General features: G+C 45.6%; 1 protein-coding gene across 2 annotated transcripts in view; it reads right to left on the bottom strand.

The window, feature by feature from the left end:
- The window catches only part of TMPRSS6 (transmembrane serine protease 6), a 430,707-nt gene extending 414,257 nt beyond the window's left edge, over positions 1 to 16,450 (bottom strand). The window contains exon 1 of one of the 2 annotated variants that reach the window (XM_077452249.1): positions 16,208 to 16,450. In XM_077452249.1, coding sequence (XP_077308375.1) covers positions 16,208 to 16,279 — 72 coding nt within the window. In that variant the 5' untranslated portion in view covers positions 16,280 to 16,450. The remainder of the gene's footprint in view (positions 1 to 16,207) is intronic. The other variant, XM_077452250.1, reaches the window with a different exon arrangement.
- Positions 16,451 to 24,622: the final 8,172 nt, after the last annotated feature.

Raw genomic sequence — 24,622 nt, 5'->3', positions numbered from 1 at the left:
ACCCATGGAAGACATATGGTTAGTTCTCCAAGATGTTTGGAACAACCTACCTGCCATTTTCCTTCAAAAATTCAGTGCAAGTGTACCTATAAGAATTGATGCTGTTTTGAAAGCAAAGGGTGGTCACACAAATATTAATTTGATTTGGATTTCTCTTCTATTCATTTACATTCCATTTTGTTAATTGATTCTTAATTTGCAGCAGTTTTACACACCTGCCTAAAATGTTTGCACAGTAGTGTATGCCCAGAGTTGTCTAGAAAAGGGAAACAAAATAAGGAAAAACTTTGTCTAAATTTTGAGGCTTAGTTCTGCCCCCTTTATCTTGTTACTTTAGGATACATGTGTCATACACATGGCCCGTGGACTGAATCTGACCTACTAGGCCATTTCATGTGGCCCAGGCACCCAGGGCTTTCTTTCAGTCAGAATGTGGTGGAACGAAGTTTGGCCACCAGCTGTCACTTCTAAATACAGATGCCTCTTGCTGGAGGAGCCACCTACACTGTCAGGAGGCACTAGAGCTGGGTATGTTGGATGCAAGGAAGCTTTTGGGCGGGGGAGAGAGATGGGGGTTGTGGAGGGAGATTTGTGCAGAGGGTGGGGGATGGGGGGGAGAGTGGTGCAGAGGTCAGAGCCAAGGAGGATTGGAAGTGAGATGTGGACAGCCTGTGAAAGAGAGCTGAACCCTGCACTCCGTAAAAGTGCACCCCTAAAATCTGCACTCTGTAGGTAGTGTACTCCTGAATCTTGCACTCTTTATATAGTGCACACCCAAACCCTGCACTCTGTATGTACTCTGTACACAGCGCTCCTCTGCATTCTGTACGCTGCATACTTCTGAGTACTCCTATTTATCTAAATAAATACATGTCTTACAGATACAACCAGCCCTTTGTTGGCAACCATAATGCTAACGTGGCCCGCAATCAAATTGAGTTTGACACCCCTGAAATAGAACCCTTTCAAGAATGCAAATGATCATCTGTTTGAAAATTCAGCACCACTGGCAACTCTGTTCCTTCTGAATTGAAAAATGGAATGGAAGGAATTCCACTCTAGTCAAAATTTTAATTAAATGTTGAGATGCATATCAGGAGCACAACCTAACTGCTGGAATTATCAATTTTTCAACCAGAATTTGTAGTAATTTTACTTTATTCTTGGGGTCCTGGGATATGCTTGGTAGTGATGCAGGCCTCTCACAGAGAGAAAACCTGATATGTAACAGCACTAAGAAGATTTACACAGTAACTAATCATACTGTAACCTGCTTTGGACATTTAAATTTGATTGGTGATGCAGGAAGCAAAGACAGAGAAAGATACTTAACAGGGAAAGTCACCGAACTTAGATTAAGCCTGAACTCTGGACAATTGGGTGTTCCCCATTCCTTGTCCTCCTCAACCCCACTTTCCAGCTATTCATGAAGTTTTTGAAAAAAATAAAAAAACAGTTCCAAATGCCCAAAATACTCCCTAAATCATGACAGTTCGTCTCTCACGTCTTCCATCTTCATTACTTTTGGTTGTTAAGTGGTGGGGGCCTCGGAAGACAGCAGTGGGGTAATGTTAGATAGAGGCAACTGTTATGCCAATGTGCTGGATCCACCAGTCATGACTTCTAAAAGAAGAAACAGCAAGGGACATGGGTGATAGATTTGGCTGAGTATAAAGAAACACATAAAGTGTTTATTTAAAATCAATAAAAACATAACTAAAGGCAAAACTTTTCGTTTTGGATAGAGAAAGGGAAAGTCAGTTTTTAATGCTGTCGTGGCCCTGTTAAGAAGATGCACTCTTTATGTGTCCTGTTTACTATTATCATTGAAAGTGAAAGTAAAGAAACTCCCAAATTGTGTTATGTCCCCAGAAAAGTAATAAAGAGAAAATCTTCCAATGAGGACACTAGTTCTGGTGACCTGGGGGTCCCCAAGGCATTCCTTTAATTTGCAGGGACTTCCTTTTTTGGCTATGGGACAGGAAGTAAACGAAAATCTGTTTTGCCTATAGTTCTACAGTAACTATAAAGGAAGTGGCAGGGGGAAGCAGGGGTAAAGGGATTGTTTTGCTTCCTGGAGAAGAGCTTTAATGTCAATTGGGTGAACTGTATGACTTTAGAACAATTGCTCTGTATAACTACATATCTCCTATGTAGATATTTATTCTTTATAGCAGAGGTCTCTAAACTTTTCAGTACCGATGCCACGTTGTATACTTTTTAAAAATATTTACAGATCAAAAAGAAAATGAGTTTTATAAATCAATGAATCATGTAGCCCCTGCACAAATCATTAGTGAGACCTCATCTGGAATATGCAGTTCAGTTTTGGGCACCAGTTCTCAAAAAGGATATTGGGGAACTGGGGAAAGTGCAGAGAAGGGCAACCAAACTGATAAGAGGTATGGATGAACTCAGTTATGAGCAAAGAATAGAGGAACTGAATTTATTCTTTCTTGAGAAGAGGAGATTAAGGGGGGTATGATCAACATGTACAAATATATAAGTGGTCCATATAGTGAACTTGGAGTTGAGTTTTCACTTTACGGTCATCACAGAGGACGAGGGGGCACTCTTTACAACTAGAGGAAAAGAGATTTTATCTCCAAATACGGAAAGGTTTTTTCACAGTAAGAGCTGTGGAAATGTGGAATAGACTCCCTCCAGAGGTTTTAGCCAGCTTACTAGATTGCTTTAAGAAAGGCCTGGATTATTTCCTAAATGTACATACTATAATTGGATACTAAAATTTATAGGTAAGGTTGATCCAGGGATCCAAATTGGATCATGCTCTGCTGGGGTTTTTTTTTTGCCTTCCTCTGGATCAACTGTGGGTGAAGGATTGTGTGTATATATATATATATATATATATATATATATATATATATATATATATATACATATAGCGGTGCTGTGACTTGTGTGTTTTTGGTTGAACTGATTGGACTTGTGTCTTTTTTCAACTTGACAAACTGTGAATCAAACTAAAATGAATGAATACATTTTTCTTGGAGTTTTTTTATGCAGCCAGGGAGAACAGAGAAAAACTTTAGATAAAGCAAAGAAGTTCCAAATCAACTCCCCACTTACATGAGAGTCCCCCGCAGGACCCTCTTGCATCCCCTTCAAAGTCCCCATTACATCCGAGTCCTCCTTTCATCAGTGTCCCAATCAGAATGACATCCTATAACAGAGTCCCCATTAGGGTATCCATCAGTGCCCGCCTTACATGAGAGTCCCCATCAGAATAACATCTTACATCAGGGTGCCCATCAGAGTCTCCCCTACATCACAGTCCCTATCAGAGTATATCCTTACATCAGAATCTTGCAGCAGGTATTTGGAGACCCCTGCTTTTATGTACAACTAATGTAATCTTGCTCAGAAAGAACAGTGACTGGGACTTGCTGTAACATTCTACATGGATTTGCCTTGTGTTTTATGTGAAGGGGCCATTATCCTTTCTCCATTTATTTAGTTTTACACAGAAGGACCTAACATTTAACTTTTTAGGGCCAAATTAAAAAATGCAAGAGCAATGCCATGTTTAGCCTGCTTTCAAAATCCAAGAGACATTTGAGCCCAAGAAAAGGCAAAGCAGTCCCTTTTGGCAATCTCAGAGCTGCCCGGTTTGGGGACATAAATGCTAATTGACATAGAGGCTTCTGGCACAGAGGTGGGCAGCGCTGGTGCAAGAATTTTTGACACCCTGGGCGAAACCTCATTTTGCCGCTCCCCCCCATTGGCTCTGACCATGACTCCACCCCCTTTGCAATATGCGACCCACCTGACCATTACACATACACTGACCTACCTGACTATTAGACATACACCGACCTACCTACCTGACCATGACACAATACACTGACCCACCTACCTGACCATTACACATACACTGACCCACCTACCTGACCATTACACATACACTGACCTACCTACCTGACCCATAGGCAGCACTGGTGATGAGACACTGACTCACCTACCTGACACAATACACTTACCTACCTGACCATTACACACACATACTGACCTACCTACCTGACAATACACTGACCCACCTACCTGACCATTACACACTCTCTGATCTACCTAACTAACTAACTATTACACATACACTGACCCACCTACCTGACACAATACACTGACCTACCTGACCATTACACATACATGGACCCACCTACCTGACACAATACACTGACCATCACACACACACCTACCCGACACATACACTGACCTACCTGACCATTACACACACATACACTGACCTACCTAGCTGACACATACACTGACCTACCTACCTGACTCCTATTTCCTGCACTAATCACCCCCCCCCCCATCCCCCACACACAGCTCGCAGTAGATAGGGAGGATCCACCCTCCTCCTTACCTCTGCTCCATCGACCATCACATCCAGGTTCTCCTCAGCACTGGGCTGGCGGTGTTGCTCTCTGGTGCCCCCGCTGGCCGGGAGGTCAGCTAACAGATGCTGCACCTCTCGATGCTCTGATCTCCACCAAGCCCCGCCCCTCCGCCGCACACACACAGCGCCGCTCCAGAGGAACAGGCTGGAGCAAAGGAGTCCCGAAACGAGCGAGGGAACAGCGAGGCGCTCAGCAGGACACATCGCGGGGATTGGAGGCATGATACAGAGGCCGTGGCTGTGCCCTGGGGGGTAGTGCGCCCTAGGCGGCTGCCTACTCCGCCTAGTGGTAGCACCGGCTCTGGAGGTGGGTATACAGCAGACTAGGGGTTTATTAGTATTAGGGCTAGGTTTAGGGGTTCAATTAAAGAATAATTAAACCAAAGAACAAACATTTTATATAATGCAGCTTACCACTCCTTAGATGTAGTGGTTGCACTAGTTTTTATTTTTCAGGATGAAAAAGTTTTAGCAAATGCAGGAAATACACATTGATCTTATTAGAAACGCAGTGTCCTTTTAGCTTCCTGGACTTAAAGAAAAAACAATGGTATATTTATTGCGTGGACTACTAATCCCATCATCCCCAACTATGCCCATGGCTGCAGTGGAGGAGTAAGTGTAGCCACCCAGGGATAGGAAGTGTGTTATTTGCAGGTGAAAATAAAGGGAGAAAGGGAGGAAAAGAAAATCAAGGAAGCAACTGCATATAAGGACTGGTAATCTGCAGTATATTAAATGTATGTTTTTGAGGTTTAGACATGCTTTAGGGTGATGTTAGGCTTAGGAGTGTGTTTTTGGGGTGGAGGAGCATAGTGTGTGTTGTAGATGGGGAAGAAATGATTATGGGTTTATGGTAATGTGTCGGAGTGGGGGGGGGGGGGCTGTTATGGGTTAAGCACTAAAGAGCAAATTGTTTGTAGTGCATGGGGTCAAACAAATGTTGGGAGTTGTTTTAGGTGTATAAAATGTGTTTTTATTTTTATGGATGAGGTTTATACTATGCAAATTTATATTTAGTATATTTAGCCAATTGCCTCAACTGAATCTCTTTTTTTCTTGGCCACAATGCAAATGCCCTTCTTGGATGTCAATCATTTTTATTTCATATACTGTTGAATTGTCACTGTTGTAGCTGTGCCAGTACTGTGATACGATTTCACCCCGTGAGTGGACTTTGCCCTGATATAATTGAGGCACCAGTGAGGGATTTTTACTTAATACAGTGTATGAATTACTGCTATTGGCAGGAGTAATCATTGTATTCTGCTGGCAGGGATTCCCCCATCAACACTCATTGTGTGGATGAGGGGATCAAGCCATTTTCTTTCCTTCAATCCGTGGGTGAAGGATAGAAAATTGCATAATCTATGGCTAGCCTTAGGCCTTTTTTCCTTTTAAAGCTCACAAGACCTTGGGCATTCTGTATAGGGGCTACTTTCCTATATCATACATTTTTTTTTAAATCAGACATTTCAATTTTTAATCTGAATAGAACCCTTGACCTTTCCACATAAGCCGTCTTTCTGAAGCTATGAGCAGTAGACATGTGCATTCGTTTTCGTCCGAATGCATTTTCGTCCGAATTTCAGCTATTTTCGTTTTCGTTTTGACAAACGATAACGAAAGCACAAAATCCGAAAAACGAAAGATCCGACATAAATAAATGCTTTATTTTCGTTTTCGTTGTTACAACAGTTCGATATAGAATAGGAGATTCGACATGACTCTGACAACGTGTCTATAGAACCTGTGGTCGAATGTGCCTAACCTTACCTCTATTAGTCCAAGATTATATAGAGAAAATATTCGACAGAGAAAAGATTTGACGGAGAGAAAAGATTCTGCAAGTTACTGTCCTAAAAAGTGTTTGGGGACCCGGGTCCTGCCCCAGGGGACATGTATCAAAGCAAAAAAAAGTTTTAAAAACGGCCGTTTTTTCGGGAGCAGTGATTTTAATAATGATTAAAGTGAAACAATAAAAGTGTAATATTCCTTTAAATTTCGTAGCTGGGGGGTTGTCTATAGTATGCCTGTGAAGGGGCTCATGTTTCTGGGGCTTAGAACTGTCGCTGCACAAAGTGTCATTTATGCAGGAAAAAAAGTCCTTTAAAATCACTCGCAGCTATTATGAATTGTCGGCTCCCGTAATACAGAGAACACTCATTGAAAGTCATTGATAAAAAAATAAATAAATAAATAAATAAAAAAGCGTGGGGGTCCCCCAAATTCAATTACCAGGCCCTTCAGGTCTGGTATGGATATTAAGGGGAACCCTGCCTCAAATTTAAGAAAAAATTTGACGTGGGGTTCCTCCTAAATATCCATAACCAGACCCTTCAGGTCTGGTATGGATATTAAGGGGAACCCCGCGTCAAATTAAAAAAAAAATTGATGTGGGGTTCCCCCTAAAAATCCATACCAGACCCTTTATCCGAGCACGCAACCTGGCAGGCCGCAGGAAAAGAGGGGGGGACGAGAGAGCGGCCCCCCTCCCTCCTGAACCGTACCAGGCCACATGCCCTCAACATTGGGAGGATGCTTTGGGGGTCTGTGACCCCTCAAAGCACCTTGTCCCCATGTTGATGAGGACAAGGGCCTCATCTCCACAACCCTGGCCGGTGGTTGTGGAGGTCTGCGGGCGGGGGGCTTATCAGAATCTGGAAGCCCCCTTTAACAAGGGGACCCCCAGATCCCGCCCCCCCCCCTGTTTGAAATGGTAAGGGGGTACAAAAGTACCCCTACCATTTCACAAAGAAAGTGTAAAAAAATGGTTAAATAAAACAAACACACTTTTGAAAAATTCCTTTATTAAAAATAAAAAAATTAAAAAAAGATTCCAGCGGCGGTAATCCACTCTTGCTATCCAGCGACGGACGGTCATCTCTCCAGCGATGTCTCATCTTTCCAGCGCAGCGAATCCTTCGTTCTTCTGTCTCCGCAGAGGAGACAATGCAAGGATTCCGGCTGCCTGACGTTTCTTATATACGGAGGGCGGGGCCACCCGTCACCTGACCCCGCCCCCCTCTGACGCAAGGGGAAACCCGGGGTTCCCTGTGACGTATGGGTGACCCCGCACCCCTCTGATGTAACACAGGCAGGTTTCCGTTACATCAGAGGGGGGCGGGGTCACCCATACGTCACGGGGAACCCCGGGTTTCCCCTTGCGTCAGAGGGGGGCGGGGTCAGGTGACGGGTGGCCCCGCCCACCCTATATAAGAAACGTCAGGCAGCCGGAATCCTTGCATTGTCTCCTCTGCGGAGACAGAAGAACGAAGGATTCGCTGCGCTGGAGAGATGAGACATCGCTGGAGAGATGACCGTCCGTCGCTGGATAGCAAGAGTGGATTACCGCCGCTGGAATCTTTTTTTTATTTTTTTATTTTTAATAAAGGAATTTTTCAAAAGTGTGTTTGTCTTATTTAACCATTTTTTACACTTTCTTTGTGAAATGGTAGGGGTACTTTTGTACCCCCTTACCATTTCAAACAGGGGGGGGGCCGGGATCTGGGGGTCCCCTTGTTAAAGGGGGCTTCCAGATTCTGATAAGCCCCCCGCCCGCAGACCTCCACAACCACCGGCCAGGGTTGTGGAGATGAGGCCCTTGTCCTCATCAACATGGGGACATGGTGCTTTGAGGGGTCACAGACCCCCAAAGCATCCTCCCAATGTTGAGGGCATGTGGCCTGGTACGGTTCAGGAGGGAGGGGGGGCCGCTCTCTCGTCCCCCCCTCTTTTCCTGCGGCCTGCCAGGTTGCGTGCTCGGATAAAGGGTCTGGTATGGATTTTAAGGGGGAACCCCACGTCAATTTTTTTTAAAATTTGACGCGGGGTTCCCCTTAATATCCATACCAGACCTGAAGGGTCTGGTTATGGATATTTAGGGGGAACCCCACGTCAAATTTTTTCTTAAATTTGAGGCAGGGTTCCCCTTAATATCCATACCAGACCTGAAGGGCCTGGTAATTGAATTTGGGGGACCCCCACGCTTTTTTTTTAATTTATTTATTTATTTTTTTATCAATGACTTTCAATGAGTGTTCTCTGTATTACGGGAGCCGACAATTCATAATAGCTGCGAGTGATTTTAAAGGACTTTTTTTCCTGCATAAATGACACTTTGTGCAGCGACAGTTCTAAGCCCCAGAAACACGAGCCCCTTCACAGGCATACTATAGACAACCCCCCCCCCTACGAAATTTAAAGGAATATTACACTTTTATTGTTTCACTTTAATCATTATTAAAATCACTGCTCCCGAAAAAACGGCCGTTTTTTAAAACTTTTTTTTGCTTTGATACATGTCCCCTGGGGCAGGACCCGGGTCCCCAAACACTTTTTAGGACAGTAACTTGCAAATTAGCCTTTAAAATTAGCACTTTAGATTTTGAACGTTGGAGTCCCATAGACTTTAATAGGGTTCTAAAGTATGCTATATAATATATATACTAGCTCCGTCGAATCTTCTTTATACATTCGACAGACACCATAAGCCTTCAAAGACAGATTCGACCGTAATTCATGTGGATTTTCGGACGAATGCAATTTTTGAACGAAAAACGAAATAAATAAAAACGAATTTCGGGAGTAACTAAATAAATTAAGTTTTCGGACGAAAACGAAATTCCGAAACGAAATATTTTACTCTGCACATGTCTAATGAGCAGTATTCTAGCCACAGACGTGAACTAATGAACAGAAGATCTGACACCATATGGTGGTTCTGTAGAACTATTGTAATATAAACATGTACGGGTCTACTTGCTGAACATGTCTGTTTATTTACCAAGCACATTCTCCATGTCCTGTCCAGCCGAATTGCTGATTGCTAAACAAGTTATATTGTAATTTATGCTACTACAGTTAGTCTAAAATGTTACTTCCTGGAAATAAGGAAAATTTGGGGGATTTCTATACATGATCTACACATCATCTACAGAACTTTAAATACTGGTTCACTGCTTTTCCCAGAAGCCACCACAAAGCCACATCAGACTAAAGGAATTCGTTATATCAGTGTTTCTCGCCCTTTTTTCAGTCAAGGCATCCTTTAAAATTATGGACAATCTTAAGGCACCCTTACAGACAGTCTCAAGGCACACCATTCTAAAATGTAAAAAACTATTCTAGAGCCCCATACACACTATCAGATTTTCTGCTGATTTTTTCCTTCAGATTTACCAAAACCATATAATATGAGGTCAAACCTTAGGAGTTTCAATGTGTATGCAATCAGGCAGGCCCTTCTACTACATGGTTTTGGTAAATCTGAAGACAAAAATCAGTAGAAAATCTGATAGTGGGTATGGGGCTTAATAGTTTTACACACTGTGGCAGCATTGACACATGTAGGACACTAAACGTTAAAGGTGATTTTTTCTTCCAAAGCAAATACATTTTTTCACACTAGTATCGATTAGTATTCCTGCGTTTTCCTCTCTCTCAGTTTCTCTCTATCACTCAGCTAATGTGACCTCAGTGCTGATGGAGGGGGCAGGGGAGGGTCAAGCAAGGATGCTGTGCAGACGATCAACACCCTTTTTATCAACACTGATGACATCATTGGTTGTTAGGATGTCAGTCGCTGGAAGGTTGAAATGGTGCTCAATAATTACCTGTGACTTTGTTTAACTAAATGGCAGGCTTGATCCACCTACTAGCTTGTATACATTCTTGGGCAATTTTTTGCCATTTTGCCAAGGGACCCCTGAAGAAACCGCAAATCACCCCAGGATTCCTGGGCACCCTGGTTGCAAATGGCTGATTTAGATATACTTAATGTAAACGTTCATGCTCTTCTATCACTTGCCAATAATGATGTCACCATTCTACACATGCACACCCTAGCTAGAGGCCTCCTGAGATACCGATGTCACACATTTCAAGGAGGCTTTGGAGGAATCCCCACCACACTGTGTACACTCTGGGAGGATTTACTAAAACTAAAAAGTGTGTAAAATCTGGTGCAGCACTGCATAGAAACCAATCGGCTTCCAGTTTTTATTGCCAAAGCTTAATTGAACAAGCTAAAGTTAAAAGCTGACTAAGTACCATGCACAGCTGCACCAGATTCTGAGTTCTCCAGTTTCAATAAATCAACATGGCCATGTCATCAGGGAGCTGGCTGAAAGATCATCGGATGAGAAGTGGACAGCACAGGATCTGGAGTGCTGAGATGGATTGGTGACTTTTTTTTTTCTTAATGTAATTTTATTGGAAAATTTTCCCATGAATATGATACAGTAAAAAACTTGACATAGATTTCACACGTGAAAAAAAAGCAAGCACATGGTCAGGCAGTCAGTAACCTTGAAAAAAATAGGTTACTATAGATATGGCCAAGAATGCCTAGCCTAACTACAGGTAAGTATGTTTTTTGTGGACAACCCAGTGGACACAGCAAAGGGCTTAAAAAATTGTAAAGGGCAGGGGGGGTTCTTTAAAGTGGTTGTTTCACAATTTATGCATTACGGTGAAAAACCTTCTGTGCTTCAGCTCCCCCCCCCCCCCCCTTCTTACCTGAGCTTGATCTGATCCAACAATGTGCACGGGCGCAGCAGCTCCAGCTCCAGGACTCGACCCGGCCCCTTGCTCCCGTGCCTCTGGATTTGATTGACAGCAGTGGTCTCCTGCTGTTTTCAATCTGTCCAATGAGGAAAGAGTGGAGCCGCCAGCTCTTTCCTCATTGGACAGATTGAAACCAGCAGGAGCCCACTGCTGTCAATCAAATCCAGTGACACAGGAGCGGGGGGGCCGAGCCATTTTCAGCTGTTTGTGTCAATGGGGAACCTGATAAAGAGGAGGGGCCTGAAGTGTTTTTAAAAAAACAGAGGGCTAACAACCCTTTTAAGGCCCCAGTCACACTTGCGAGTGGGGCCATTTGCGATTAGCTGCGTCAGGAAGCCCTGTTGAAAGCAATGGAAGGTTGACAGCTCCCTGAGCTCTTCGTGCTCTATTGCATGTAATCCTGGGTTGATCGTTCACAGGTAATCCCTGCATGAGTGAGTATATGTGATCGACCGCGAAAAGCTACAGGAATTGGCAACCTTCCTTTGCTATCAACAGGGCTTCTTGCCTGCAGCTAATCACAGGGAACGCTCGCTGGGTCTCCCGCAGCTAATTGCAAATGGCCCCAACTTGCAAGTGTGAATAGGACTATAGGGCTAAAGATTTGCAGATGAAACGCAAAATCATGTTACACAACTGAGATTACTCAAGGTGGTGTTAACAATGGGAGATAAAGAGCAGCAACATGTAGACAACCCCTGGGTATGGAAAGTTCAATATTGAACGTGTGAACCAGTTGACATTTTCTGTAAAGTTTAATATGATCAGATCTTGAAAGAAAATAATTTGTACCCCCAGGTATAACCACATAACCAACATAAAGCACATCAGTGTTCAGTGTGGTGTCATATCAGCCTACTGGGAATGGTAAAAGACCTCTGGCACACTAGCTGCAGTAGAAAAGGTTTAAAGCATCTGCCGGGACTTGTAGCTGAAAAGATTCTTCCCTTAAGGCAATATTCGCAGATAAGCTGTTCCCAGAGGTACAATACCGTCAGCTACCAGAGAGCAACGATAGCGAACAAAGACGTGTCTTATAAATCAATCACGCTTGTTCATATCTCAGTGCTGCAGTGCAATTTAAAATGGAAAACACAAGCTGCTTACATTTCCCTGGGACAGACACAAACAACATTCACAGTTTGTCAGTCTGCTTCAAAATGTACAAATCATATTTACCGAAAAGAAAATCATAATTCTCAGTAACCAAAGTTTGCGTATTCTATAAATTAAACGATTTGGCACAGATGTAAAGTATAGAGTAACTAGAGCTAAAAGATTTGTAGGTAGCTTTGGACTGAGATGGAATGTTTGGACCTTTGCCAGTTTGTGATGTATTTTTGTTGCTCTCTTTGATCTGTTTGGGGAGATTTTCCTTCAAATTCTGTTCCATAGAGGAGAAAATGAGTTGACATTTCTGTAAAGTGAAGGTGAATCCCTTAAGTTCACCATACACCTTACAATCTAACCGTATAATCAACTTTAGATTTACATAAATTATGCAGTCATATTTTATCCAGTCAAGCAGATCCTTATACTACATTAATATTCATAGATCTAAGGCACCATTCACGCCTGAATGTTAGCATTTTCTGGCAAGGTTTTCTTTTCTTTTTCCTGTGAGTTTAAAGTGGAGTTCCACCCTGAAATGGAACTTCTGCTGAAATGGTCAGTCCCAGCCCCCCCCCCCCCCCCCCCCGGTCACATTTGGCACTTTTAGGGGGGAGCAGATACTTGTCTAATCCAGGTTGTTCACTCCCACCTCCGGGGAAAGATCGCTGCAGTATCCGCGGTGATCTATGCCATGTCCGGTCTTCTCCGTCCTTCCTGATTCCTTTACTGAAGATGCCGGCACCTCCACCCGGAGCCTAGGGACAGATCGACTTCGGATGAGGACATTGCGGGTGCCCTGGACAGGTAAGTGTCCTTATTTTAAAAGTCAGCAGCTGCAGTATTTGTAATTTTGTTTTTCAGGCGGAACGCCGCTTTAAGGCACAATGTGTTATTTTCAGGCACTCCCATTGAAGTCTATGGGGCCAAAAACACCCAAAAGTACTGTATTGAAAAGAAGTACTGTACTTATTCAAGCAATAGGCACCTGAGCGCCCAGGTGCAAACAGGCGCCATTTAAGGCTTAATTTATACTTGTGTTTGGGGGGGAGGCGGGGGTGGCTGCAAATGCAACAGAGGGGGAGTACATATGGGGCGGCAAAAACTATCCCTGCTATCACGTTCAGAGGGCAGTACCGCCCATTGAACTGATTGGCGGTGACTTACGACTGCTTGCAATGCAACACACTAGTGAGGGCATTAAGGGGTAAAACAGGCAGTGGGGAGGTGGTACAATGCCTTCTTACCTTCTGTGAAATGCTCTCTGAACAGTGATCTGAATGTGGATCACTCTTCAAAGGGCAACTGCAGTGTAAACTAGCCCTTAAACTGGAATTAAAATTGGATTTTTAATGTTGAGCCTTTTGTAGCAAATCATTCAGGTTTGCATGGGGCTTGAAGGAGATTGTACATTCAGATTGTAATGAGTGGGTGGTGAGCTTTAGATGTTTGTTACCAGAACTGGCACCCCCATTGGGAGTTTGCCCCTCATTTCCTGTTCAGGGCCAACTGTAAAATGTTGGATTTCTCCTTTTGACCTAGTGCTAAAGGTTACCACCAAGATATTTAGAGAGGGGATTTCTCCAGCAGACACAGATAGCAATAAAAATCTAAAGCCGCGTACACACGGGCGGACTGTCTGTCCAAACACATTTCAGCGGACAGTCCGCTCGTGTGTGGGCTTCAGCTGACTTTTTCAGCGGACAGTCTGGTGGACTAAGTCTTTCGGAATTTCCGTAATATTGTCCGTCCAACTTTGGTTTCAGCGGACAGTCCGCTCGTGAGTAGGCAAGTTGGACGGACTAAGTATGGCGCATGCTCAGAAAGGATTTACACGGCCGAAGGTTGCATTGCAGTGTATTGGACGTCGTATTTCTAGTCCCGTCGTACGTGCTGTACACGTCATCGCGCAAGCTTTCAACGGACTGTCTGTTCATCGTGTGTGGTCAAGTCCGTTCATTCAAAAGTAGGACGGACTGTCTGTCGGATTGTCTGACGGACTTAGTTGGCCAGACAGTCCGCCCGTGTGTACGGGGCTTTAGGCTTTATTCACCCAAGCAATTTCCTGCTGCTTTCATTCACAGCAGATTCCTACCACTGTCATTCACACCTGGCCAAATCACTTCTAAGTATGTACCCGCCTAAGGCCTGGTTCACATCTATGCATTTTTTAGCACGTTTTTAGTTTTGCAGAAACACACTACAGTCCATTGAACATGGTTTCCTATGAATGTAGTTCACATCTGTGCATTTTTAATGAAAGGGCCAGGGACTTTTTTCTGGTTTTTGGTTCCATAGACTTCAATGGATGAAAAGCATGTATTGAAAAATGTAAAATTCACCTGCAATATGCAAACTGCAACCTGCATAGGTGTGAATCACATAGTAGCCCATTATGTGACACTTACCTGACACACGAGCCAGCAATGTCACCGCTGTCCCCTGTAGACTGGAGCGTCCATCTTCTTCTGGGCATTGCTGCTCCGGCCACTCACAGCGACGGAGGAGCAATGACGTCACTCCCAAGCATGCGCACGGGAGCCGCCACTAGCGGCATATCGCCATTAGCAGTGGCATGCTGCTATCGGCGATAGTACGCCTGCGCACCGCTGTCTACATCGCATGCGCCGTAGACAGCGGTGCCTCTCTTTTTGTAAATATCTCCTAAACCTTGCAGGCTTTGGAGATATTTCTTGGACCTACAGGTAATCTTTAATCTAGGCTTACCTATAGGTCAAAGTGGTTTGTAAGGGTTTACAACCTCTTTAAATGGACTGTAGTACAAATCTGCAAGATGCAAAAAGCACTAAAACTGCATAGGTGTGAATCCAGCCTAATAGGAGATCTAAAGCTGGCCATGCACTGAGCGAATTTCAGCCAATTCCTGATGCATTGGCTAAAATTCTCACATTGGGTGGCCCCATTCCGTTTGCCAAAAAACAATTGCTCAATCAACTTTTATTGAATCTCACCAGAAAATTTTCAGCCAAACTGCAGCTGCATTCGATCCAATGGAAGCACTGCTAGTTTATTCAGATTATAATATCCCAGAAGAGGTATTCGTCCATCCTGTTTAGAGCACATTGAGATATCTCTTATGCTGCGTACACACGACCGGACTTTCCGGCAGACTAGGTCCGACGGTCTTCCCAAAGGAGTTTCGACGGACTTTTGATGGAGTTAAGACGGATTTCCGACCGAACGGACCAAAGTCCGTTAGTTTTGAACGTGATGACGTACGACGGGACTCAGGGGCGGACTGACAACTCATGGGGCCCCCGGACAATAGGAGATTATGGGGCCCCCGGGCAATAGAAGATTATGGGGCCCCTGGGCAATAGGAGATTATTGGGCCACACAGTATACACACACAGAATACATATACACACACTGAAAGGGTACTGGAGAGGCGGGTCAGCTATAATCTTGGGATTTTTAAAAAAACACAGATTTTTACATACTGTCCCTGGTTTTATTGAGGCTGACAACCCTGATGGGGCCCCCTAGTGGCATGGGACCCTCGGCAGTGCCTGAGTGCCCCAATGGTCAGTCCGCCCCTGACGGGACTAAAAAGGGAAGATCAATAGCCAGTAGCCAATAGCTGCCCTTGCGTCCTATTTGGTCCATCGGACCAGCATACAGAAGAACGTTTTTCCCGATAGAAATTGATTCCGTCGGACAGATTTGAAACATGTTCTATTTCTAGGTCCGTCTGAATTTTTGAAGAAAAAAGTCGAAGCTGACACATGATCGTAATATCCGATGAAATTATTCTGTCTGACCTTTTCTGGTGGAATGTCCAGTTGTGTGTACGTGGCATTAGATTTCTTTTAGTGTATGGCCAGATTAATACTTCCATACCCTGTCTGTAACATAAAAAAAAGGTCTTAGTTTTAGAAGTATTTTATGATGGACATTTGTTGTGCATTATATCCACCAACAAATAGCTTTATTGGTTATTGATCCACCAATTTCTAAAAAGCCAAATGTAGTTGCCTAACAAGCAAATATCATGTAATATATAGCCAGAATAACACTATAGAGACTGTCACTGTTACAATCTTTGTTCAAAATCTTTCACTTACAACCTACATGAACAGTGTGACTTACCGGACTCAGCTCTTTCGGGGGGTTTTCCTCTGGAAGTGGTGGAGGATCAGGAGGGGGCTGAAATCCAGACATATTTAACACTCCTCCAGTTCACCTGGACATACGGCTCACCTCTCTGATGCAGGGACATGCTGTGCCAGTCATACACACATCACACACAGCAGGCTGCTGTTGACACATCCCTGAACTCCCAACAGATTCGTCATTCTTCGCCCTTCTGGCTGTTTTGGAAAAGAGCAGGGCTCCCAAGGGGCATGAAGCCACACTGTGCAACATGCTGTGATCAATATACAAAACACACACACTCAGATCACCATAATCAGTGTGCAAAACAGGTACAGCTGGACAGGGAACAGAGGTCACCAAGATACCAGTACATGCATTGAAAAATCTCAGGAACAAATTAGAACAGAAAGCTATGGAAATCCTGATCTGTAATCAATGGCTACAAAGATTAATAAGTAATAAGGTGATTGCAATAAATAAAGTGGATACCCGTACAGCTGAATTTAAGGCCTCACGCACATATCGTGTTTGTCCAACTCTCCTAATCTCCTTTCTTTGTGGGAATGGCGTTTTGGCAATAAAAAACGCTAATGCCACGTACACACGATCAGACTTTCCGGTGGACTTAGTCTGGCGTACAAACCGCCGGAAAGTCCGCCGGACTTTCCGAACGAGCGGGCCTGCCCGACTTTTGCCGGAAGTCCGCCGTACTTTTGAAATGAATGGACTTGTCCACACATGGAAGAAAGTCCGTTCATTTTGAACACGGCTCCAGGTAGCCAGGACTAGCGAAGGAAGTCAGAGGCGAGATTGGCACGTCGCTGGCCCTGTCACCTGGTCGCCGAAAAAACAGCGTGGGGGTCCCCCCCAGGTCCATATAAGACCCTTATCCAAGCACGCAGCCCAGCCAGTCTAAGCCGCACCAGGCCGCATGCCCTCAACATGGGGGGTGCTTTGGGGAAGGGGGGCCCTGCGGCCCCCCCACCCCAAAGCATGTTGTCTCCATGTTGATGAGGACAAGGGCCTCTTCCCCACAACCCTCGCCGTTGGTTTTCGGGGTCTGCGGGCGGGGGGCTTATCGGAATCCGGGAGGATGCTTGAACTGTGATATCATAATGGGCGGGGACATCACCAGGTGACCCCACCCATTGTCCCTATATAAGTCGCCGCACACAGCGTCCCTGTCATTACGGCCAGAGACAGTGTCCAGTCAACATCTCAAGGAAGAAGAAGAAGAGAAGAAGAAAAGAGAAGGCGACGGCGACGATGACGACGAAAGACCGGGCCACCGCTAGTAAAAGAGCTGGAAGAAGGAGCGGAGCCCCGGCAAGAAGAACCCCATGCCATTTTTTCAGCATAGGACTTCCCCTTTAAGTCCCTACCAGGTAGAAGGGGCTAGCGAGGTGTCAATTTTGCCCATGGAGGCGGCAATATTGACCTGCGCTAGTCCCGTCTACCTGGAGCCACGTTCAAAATGAACAGGCTTTTCTCTGTGTGTTTTTCTCCGTGTGCGGACTCACAGTCTGATGGACAATTTTTGAGTCAAAACTACTTTCTAAGTCCGCCGGAGCTCACACACAGGCCCGACCAAGTCAGCCGGATAATCTGATCATGTGTACGCGGCATTAGGAACACGTTTAGGCATGTTAAGCATCTTTAGGCATCAATTCATTTAATTGGGACAAATAATAATAATTTATTCTGGCCACTGAAATGAATTAACACTCAAGTGCTAAATGTGCGTTTAGATTCATTTAGGTGCATCAAGGGTTTTTACTGCCAAACTGCCACTGCTCCGAAAAGCACAGGCAGTGTTTTTTATTTTTTAAATTTTGTCTCTAAACTCCTATAAACGTCTATGTGTGCATGAAAACATAGACTAATGCCGCGTACACACCACTGGACTTTCCAGCAGACTAGGTTCGACGGTCTTCCCGACTGACTTTTCAGCAGAGTTCAGAAGGAACGGACTTGACCACACACGAACGGACTAAGTCCATTCGAAAGTCTGTTTGTTTTGAACGTGAAGATGTAATATTGGACTAAAAAAGGAAGATCAATAGCCAGTAGCCAATAGCTTCCCTTGCATCATATTTGGTCTGTCGGACCAGCATACAGACGAATGGTTTTCCCGATAGGAATTGAGTTCGTCGCACAGATTTGAAACATGTTCTATTTCTAGGTCCATCGGATTTTTATAACGAAAAATGATCGGATTAGCCCACACATGATCGGATTGTCCAACGGACTGATCCCGTTGGACCTAGTCTGCTGGAAAGTACAGTCATGTGTACAAGACATCACACGCTGGGCATTTTGAGGCTTCCCCTGTTACTGTGCAGGGTAACCAGATGCCAAAGATAGCTCATGGGCTACAGCTGTGAGACCTTAGGGGTAGGTAACCTCGGCACTACAGCTGTGGTGAAACTACAAATCTCATCATGCTTCTGCCTCTAGGAGTCATGGCTGTGATTGTCATGGTCTTGCAATGTCTCATGGGACTTGTAGTTTCACCACAGCTGGAGGGCCGAGGTTGCCTACTTCTGGGCTAGAGGATGAAAACACCACACATGTTGGAGAACCAGGCATTGATGAGCCATCAAAATTGTATTTCTTGAAACTCTAGTGCATAACACAACTGATACTATGATATGCCACAGCTAAGTAATACTTTTGTATCCTCAAATGAACACATTTGCAATACCCTATACCAGTGATGGCGAACCTTGGCACCCCAGATGTTTTGGAACTACATTTCCCATGATGCTCAACTACACTGCAGAGTGCATGAGCATTATGGGAAATGTAGTTCCAAAACATCTGGGGTGCCAAGGTTCGCCATCACTGCCCTATACTGTGGCCCTTAGGTTAAAAGATTACACTGCCTGTAGATAATGCAAATAGCAGCAATCACGTTACAGTCAATTAATGCCACTACAGTATTAGGGCCGGTTCACACTGCGGGCGATGCGAGGTGACACGACTTGCCTCGCCGCGATCTGACAAGTCGCCCCCGTTCTGTACAATGGAACCGTTCTGAGAGGAGCGACTCGAGTCGCTCCGACTCAGAAAAAAGGTTCCTGTACTACTTTTGGGCGACCTCGGGGCGACTTGCATTGACTTCTATACAGAAGTCATTTGCAAGTTGCCGCTGAGGTCGCGGCAGGTCGCGGCGAGGCAAGTCGGTGTCGCCTCGCATCGCCCGCAGTGTGAACCGGCCCTTAGGCTGGGTTCACACTGCTGCGGGGGGAGATCCGGATGTGATTCGCACAGCAAATCACATCCGATCTCCGTAGCAATGCGAGTTCAGCCATACAGATAGTATGGCTGAATTCGCAGCGCTCCCGCAGCAAACTCGCACGGGACCCTTTTTTGGGTCCGCAACAGAATCGGATCGCATGGGGGTTCACACCATGCAATCCGATTCCTGTGCGAGTCGGCAGATCGCACTGCGATATGCCGACGGATCTGGGGGTGTCATTAACATAACATTGACACTCCCAGCCGTCCGCATAGGGCAGTGTGAACTGCCGGCGGGAGTAATGCGATGCAGGAAAACGCCGCGGATTCGCGGCGTTCCCGCATCGCAGCGGTGTGAACCCGGCCTTAATCTGAACTTACTCTCTCTATACTGGTTGCCTATCAGATACTGTAGAGCATTTGTTTTATGTCCAGATCCAGCCAAACCCTTTTATTTGGTTTTTAGTTGCAGAGCAAAAGGCTGACATTAAAAAAAAAACTTTGTGACCAGAGCATTCAACAACAATTTTCCAATAGGGATATATGTGTTTATATATATATATATATAATTCATGTTATTTAACCTGTAAAAGTCTCCATTGTGTAGACATCTAAAAGCCCCTGCAGACCCCAAGCTGTCATTGGTGTGATACTTCATAGTATTTAGCTTCACTCCTCCTCTGACTGATACGTAAAAAGTCATGTAGAGAGGAGATGGGATGGGTGGAGGAGCTGTGCCAGCACTGAGAGTTACTAGACACTGCCAGAAAGGGTGAGGGAAAGGAAGTTCAAGATGGAAGGGGGCTGTGCTAGGGAATTGACTCTTTCTGCAGTAGTCACATTCAGAGCCTAACGGCAAGTCAATAACAACATTGTGTATGGAAAGGTATAATGCCACATGTTAGCATTTCCAATACTTGGTTAGCCTGGGTTTTTACCTGCATTTTTTTAAGTTAGTGTCAGGGTATCTTTAAATTAATAAATGCTAATCAGTGCTCTAGACACCTTGGATCTGCCTCTATACATCACAGAAATAATTATTCTGCTTCTGTCAGGGAAACTTCTCTATTCGACTTAGGCCTCTTTCACATGACCAATCTGTTCAGGTCCTCCTGTCAGTTTTTTCGGCGGACCTGAACTGATGATCCATAGAGGTCTATGGAGCGTCGAATGTCAGCGGTGACATGTCCGCTGACATCCGACCTGCTCCGATCCGAAAAAGTGTGATGGAGGAAAGGACTGAGCAGTGTGCAGAGACGGACCTGTCATCTTCCTGCTCAGTGGGGATCGATGGAGCGATCCCCGCTGAGCAAGCGGATGTCCACTGGGCGGATCAGCACAGATCTGCTCCCTGTGAAAGAGCCCTTAAACCAGAGCTGAATATAATTTTTCATGAGAGTAGGAAAACTAATTTTAATGTTGCACATACTATGTACAGTATATGATTTTTTGTGCTGTCTTTAGATTTCCTATTTCTTGGTCAATACCACGTACCGTATATACTCGAGTATAAGCCGAGATTTTCAGCCTCTTTTTTGAGGCTGAAAGTGCCCCCCTCGGCTTATACTCGAGTCATCGCTGTCTGCCTGCTCGATCAGCGTGTCGAGCAGACAGACAGCGGACATTCTACTCTTCAAACGCCGCGCCTCCGCCTCCGCCTTCGCCTGTGATAGGCGGAACACTGAATTTCCCAGCAGCCTGTGTTCCGCCTATCACGGACATCGTCTCATCCTCGTACTACGGACGAGGATGAGACGATGTCCCTGATAGGCGGAACACAGGCTGCTGGGAAATTCAGTGTTCCGCCTATCACAGGCGAAGGCGGAGGCGTGGCTTTTGAATTTTAGAATGGCCGCCGAGGCGCCGACGAAGAGCGGCGATCCTGGCAAGGCACGGGACGGAGGCAAGGCAAGGCACGGCACGGGACGGGACGGAGGCAAGGCACGACACGGGACGGAGGCAAGGCACGGCACGGGACGGAGGCAAGGAGGCAAGGCACGGCACGGGACGGAGGCAAGGAGGCAAGGCACGGGACGGAGGCTCGGGACACAGGCTCGGGACACAGGTAGGCTGGACACACACACACACACACACACACACACACACACACACACACACACACACACACACACATGGACACACACACAGGGATGGATGGATGGATGGAGACACACACACACAGGGATGGATGGATGGAGACACACACACACAGGGATGGATGGATGGATGGAGACACACACACACAGGGATGGATGGATGGATGGACACACACACACACACAGGGATGGATGGATGGATGGACACACACACACACAGGGATGGATGGATGGATGGACACACACACACACAGGGATGGATGGACGGACACACAGGGATGGACGGACACACAGGGATGGACGGACACACAGGGATGGACGGACACACACACAGGGATGGACAGGCATGTCTCACCCTCGGCTTATACACGAGTCAATAAGTTTGCCAGTTTTTTTGGGGGTAAATTGGGGGCCTCGGCTTATATTCGGGTCGGCCTATACTCGAGTATATACGGTATGTTATTTAGTTTTTAGCTTGTATTTCTTCTCTAATGCCATCCAAATTCCTGTATCTCCCCATGCCCCTTCTTCGTCCTTCTTGTTGTCATCTTATATTACTGCTGCCTTTAGTGTCTGACAGTTGGACCCCTTCGGCCTGTATATCATGTCACTTCATCACCTTGCTTAACATGTCATTGTGGTCAGTATAAATGTTATATTCATCTCATCTAGCACAACTACTGCTCAGAATGTCAGACAGAAATCAGGCCTGTAACATATCTGAAATAATGCCAATATGCTTGTTTCCATTTCCTCTGTGGAAACTTACAACATCGTATCAACACCTGATTCTGTGATGCTGACAGCCTGTCTGCAACCTGTCACCTCGAACTAGCAAGGAAAAATCTTGTTGTCTTAAGCTACAGAAATATGTAAGTACTCTAAATAAAAATGTGCAACCAAGACCATAAATTGGTACATAGTTGTGGATGTCTTTATATTAAAAAAATGACAATACTTAAAAAAAATGCAGTTACACTTACAAACATGAGGCCATAAGACTAGATCATACATATTAAAGAAGATGTACAGCCAAAGATCACTCTGCACTCCTGTGACCCATTTTGAGCAGACAGCAGGCTGAGTGCCGCTGTCAGCTGACGTCACACAGCTGGTCAAGTCTCAGGAAAGATCATGACCATATGGTCATGATCCCCACCCAGGAGCCTGGAGCGTCTCAGGCAATTGGTTCCACTAGATTTTAGTTAGGGGTATCAGAGTAAAGGCTGAATTAATAGGCATGCCACATTTTCCACATACTGGTATTTATTTGTAAAAAAACTGGAAAACCATTTATTATTTTTCTTTCACTTTACAATTATGTGCCACTTTGTGTTGGTCTATTATATAAAATCACAATAAAATACAATTACATTTTGGGTTGGAACATGACAAAATGTGGAAAATTTCAAAAGGTATGAATACCTTTTCAAGGCACTGTAAAGCTGGGTTCACATCTATGCAAATGGGTTTCCCTGCATCCAATTCACATAGCAGGAGAATGTGACCGACTCTCTATGGAGCCAGTTCACATATCTCCAGAGCGGCTGTGGAGCACATTGCACAGAAACGCTGTGCGTCTTTGGCTCCATTTCAGGGCAGAATTCAGGCAAAGATCCTGCCCTGATTCATCCCTGGAACAGAGAACAGGGATGCACAGCATTTCTGTGTGATCCGAGGCCAGTTTAGGTGTGAACCGAGCCTTAAGGTTTGGTGAACAGGGTATGTCTTTTTGATGATGATACAAAGATTTGCAATAGAATTTATATACCTGTAACATGGAAAATGATTTGTTATTACTTGAGGATAGCTCAAAGCTATGGAAACTGCAGATTAATGTTTCTAAATGTAAAATGATGCACCTAGGGATGAATATTTCCTTGATAAAGTACAATTTTGTAAATTCACTGTTGCCCAGAACTACAGAGAAAAACGATTTTGGGGTGCGTCCAGAGATGGGCAACAAAAATGATGAAAGGTCTGGTGGTGGGTAAAACATATCAGGAGAGACCTTAAGTTATTATTTTCTCCCTTTAAGTTATTTTGTATAGGCAGGCAGATACAAGTACCCAGGGGCGGACTGACCAGTCGGTCACTCGGGCGCCGCCCGAGGGCCCGAGGACATTAGGGGCCCGGACTTGGCCACATGAGAGGCCACTTGCAGCGGCTGAATTACATGCCGCGATGCCGAAAATAACACAGCTAACTGTGCGCTGCTCCCCGCCGGCCCCTCCTTCCCTCCTGTCCGTCCCAGGTGCTTGTACTATATGCGTCGTGACATCACCTGGGACGGACGAGAAGAGTGGAGCGGCTGGCGAAGGAGCAGCACGCTGTTAGAAGTACTATTATCGGCATCCGGTGACTCGGTAAGTGAAGCAGATGACACCAGGGCGGCTACACGTGATGGGGGGGACTCGGGGAGTGTACAGATGTAAGGGCCCCGGGTCCCCCCACCCCACAGTGTCCTCCTGGCTGTGTGTGTGTGTCCCCCTATTTGCATGTCCTCCTGTGCTGTGTGCGTGTCCCCCTGTGTGCGTGTCCCCCTGTGTGTGCGTTCTCCCTCCAGTGTCCCCCTGTGTGTGCGTTTTCCCTCCAGTGTCCCCCTGTGTGTATGCGTTTTCCCTCCAGTGTCCCCCTGTGTGTATGCGTTTTCCCTCCAGTGTCCCCCTGTGTGTATGCGTTTTCCCTCCAGTGTCCCCCTGTGTGTGCGTTTTCCATCCAGTGTCCCCCTGTGTGTGCGTTATTCCTCCAGTGTCCCCCTGTGTGTGTGTGTGTGTGTGTGTGTGTGTGCGCTCTCCCTCCAGTGTCCCCCTATGTGCGTTCTCCCTCCAGTGTCCCCCTATGTGCGTTCTCCCTCCAGTGTCCCCCTATGTGCGTTCTCCCTCCAGTGTCCCCCTGTGTGTGCGTTCTCCCCCCAGTGTCCCCCTGTGTGTGCGTTCTCCCCCCAGTGTCCCCCTGTGTGTGCGTTCTCCCTCCAGTGTCCCCCTGTGTGTGTGCGTTCTCCCTCCAGTGTCCCCCTGTGTGTGTGTGTGCGTTCTCCCTCCAGTGTCCCCCTGTGTGTGTGTGCGTTCTC

This window comes from Lithobates pipiens, unplaced genomic scaffold (genome assembly GCF_037356315.1).
Source record: "Lithobates pipiens isolate NorthernLeopardFrog02 unplaced genomic scaffold, aLitPip1_a1.2 Scaffold_23, whole genome shotgun sequence".
Classification (NCBI taxonomy): domain Eukaryota; kingdom Metazoa; phylum Chordata; class Amphibia; order Anura; family Ranidae; genus Lithobates; species Lithobates pipiens.
Note: the sequence above shows the minus strand (reverse complement) of the source record. Positions and strands in the feature narration are given on the sequence as shown.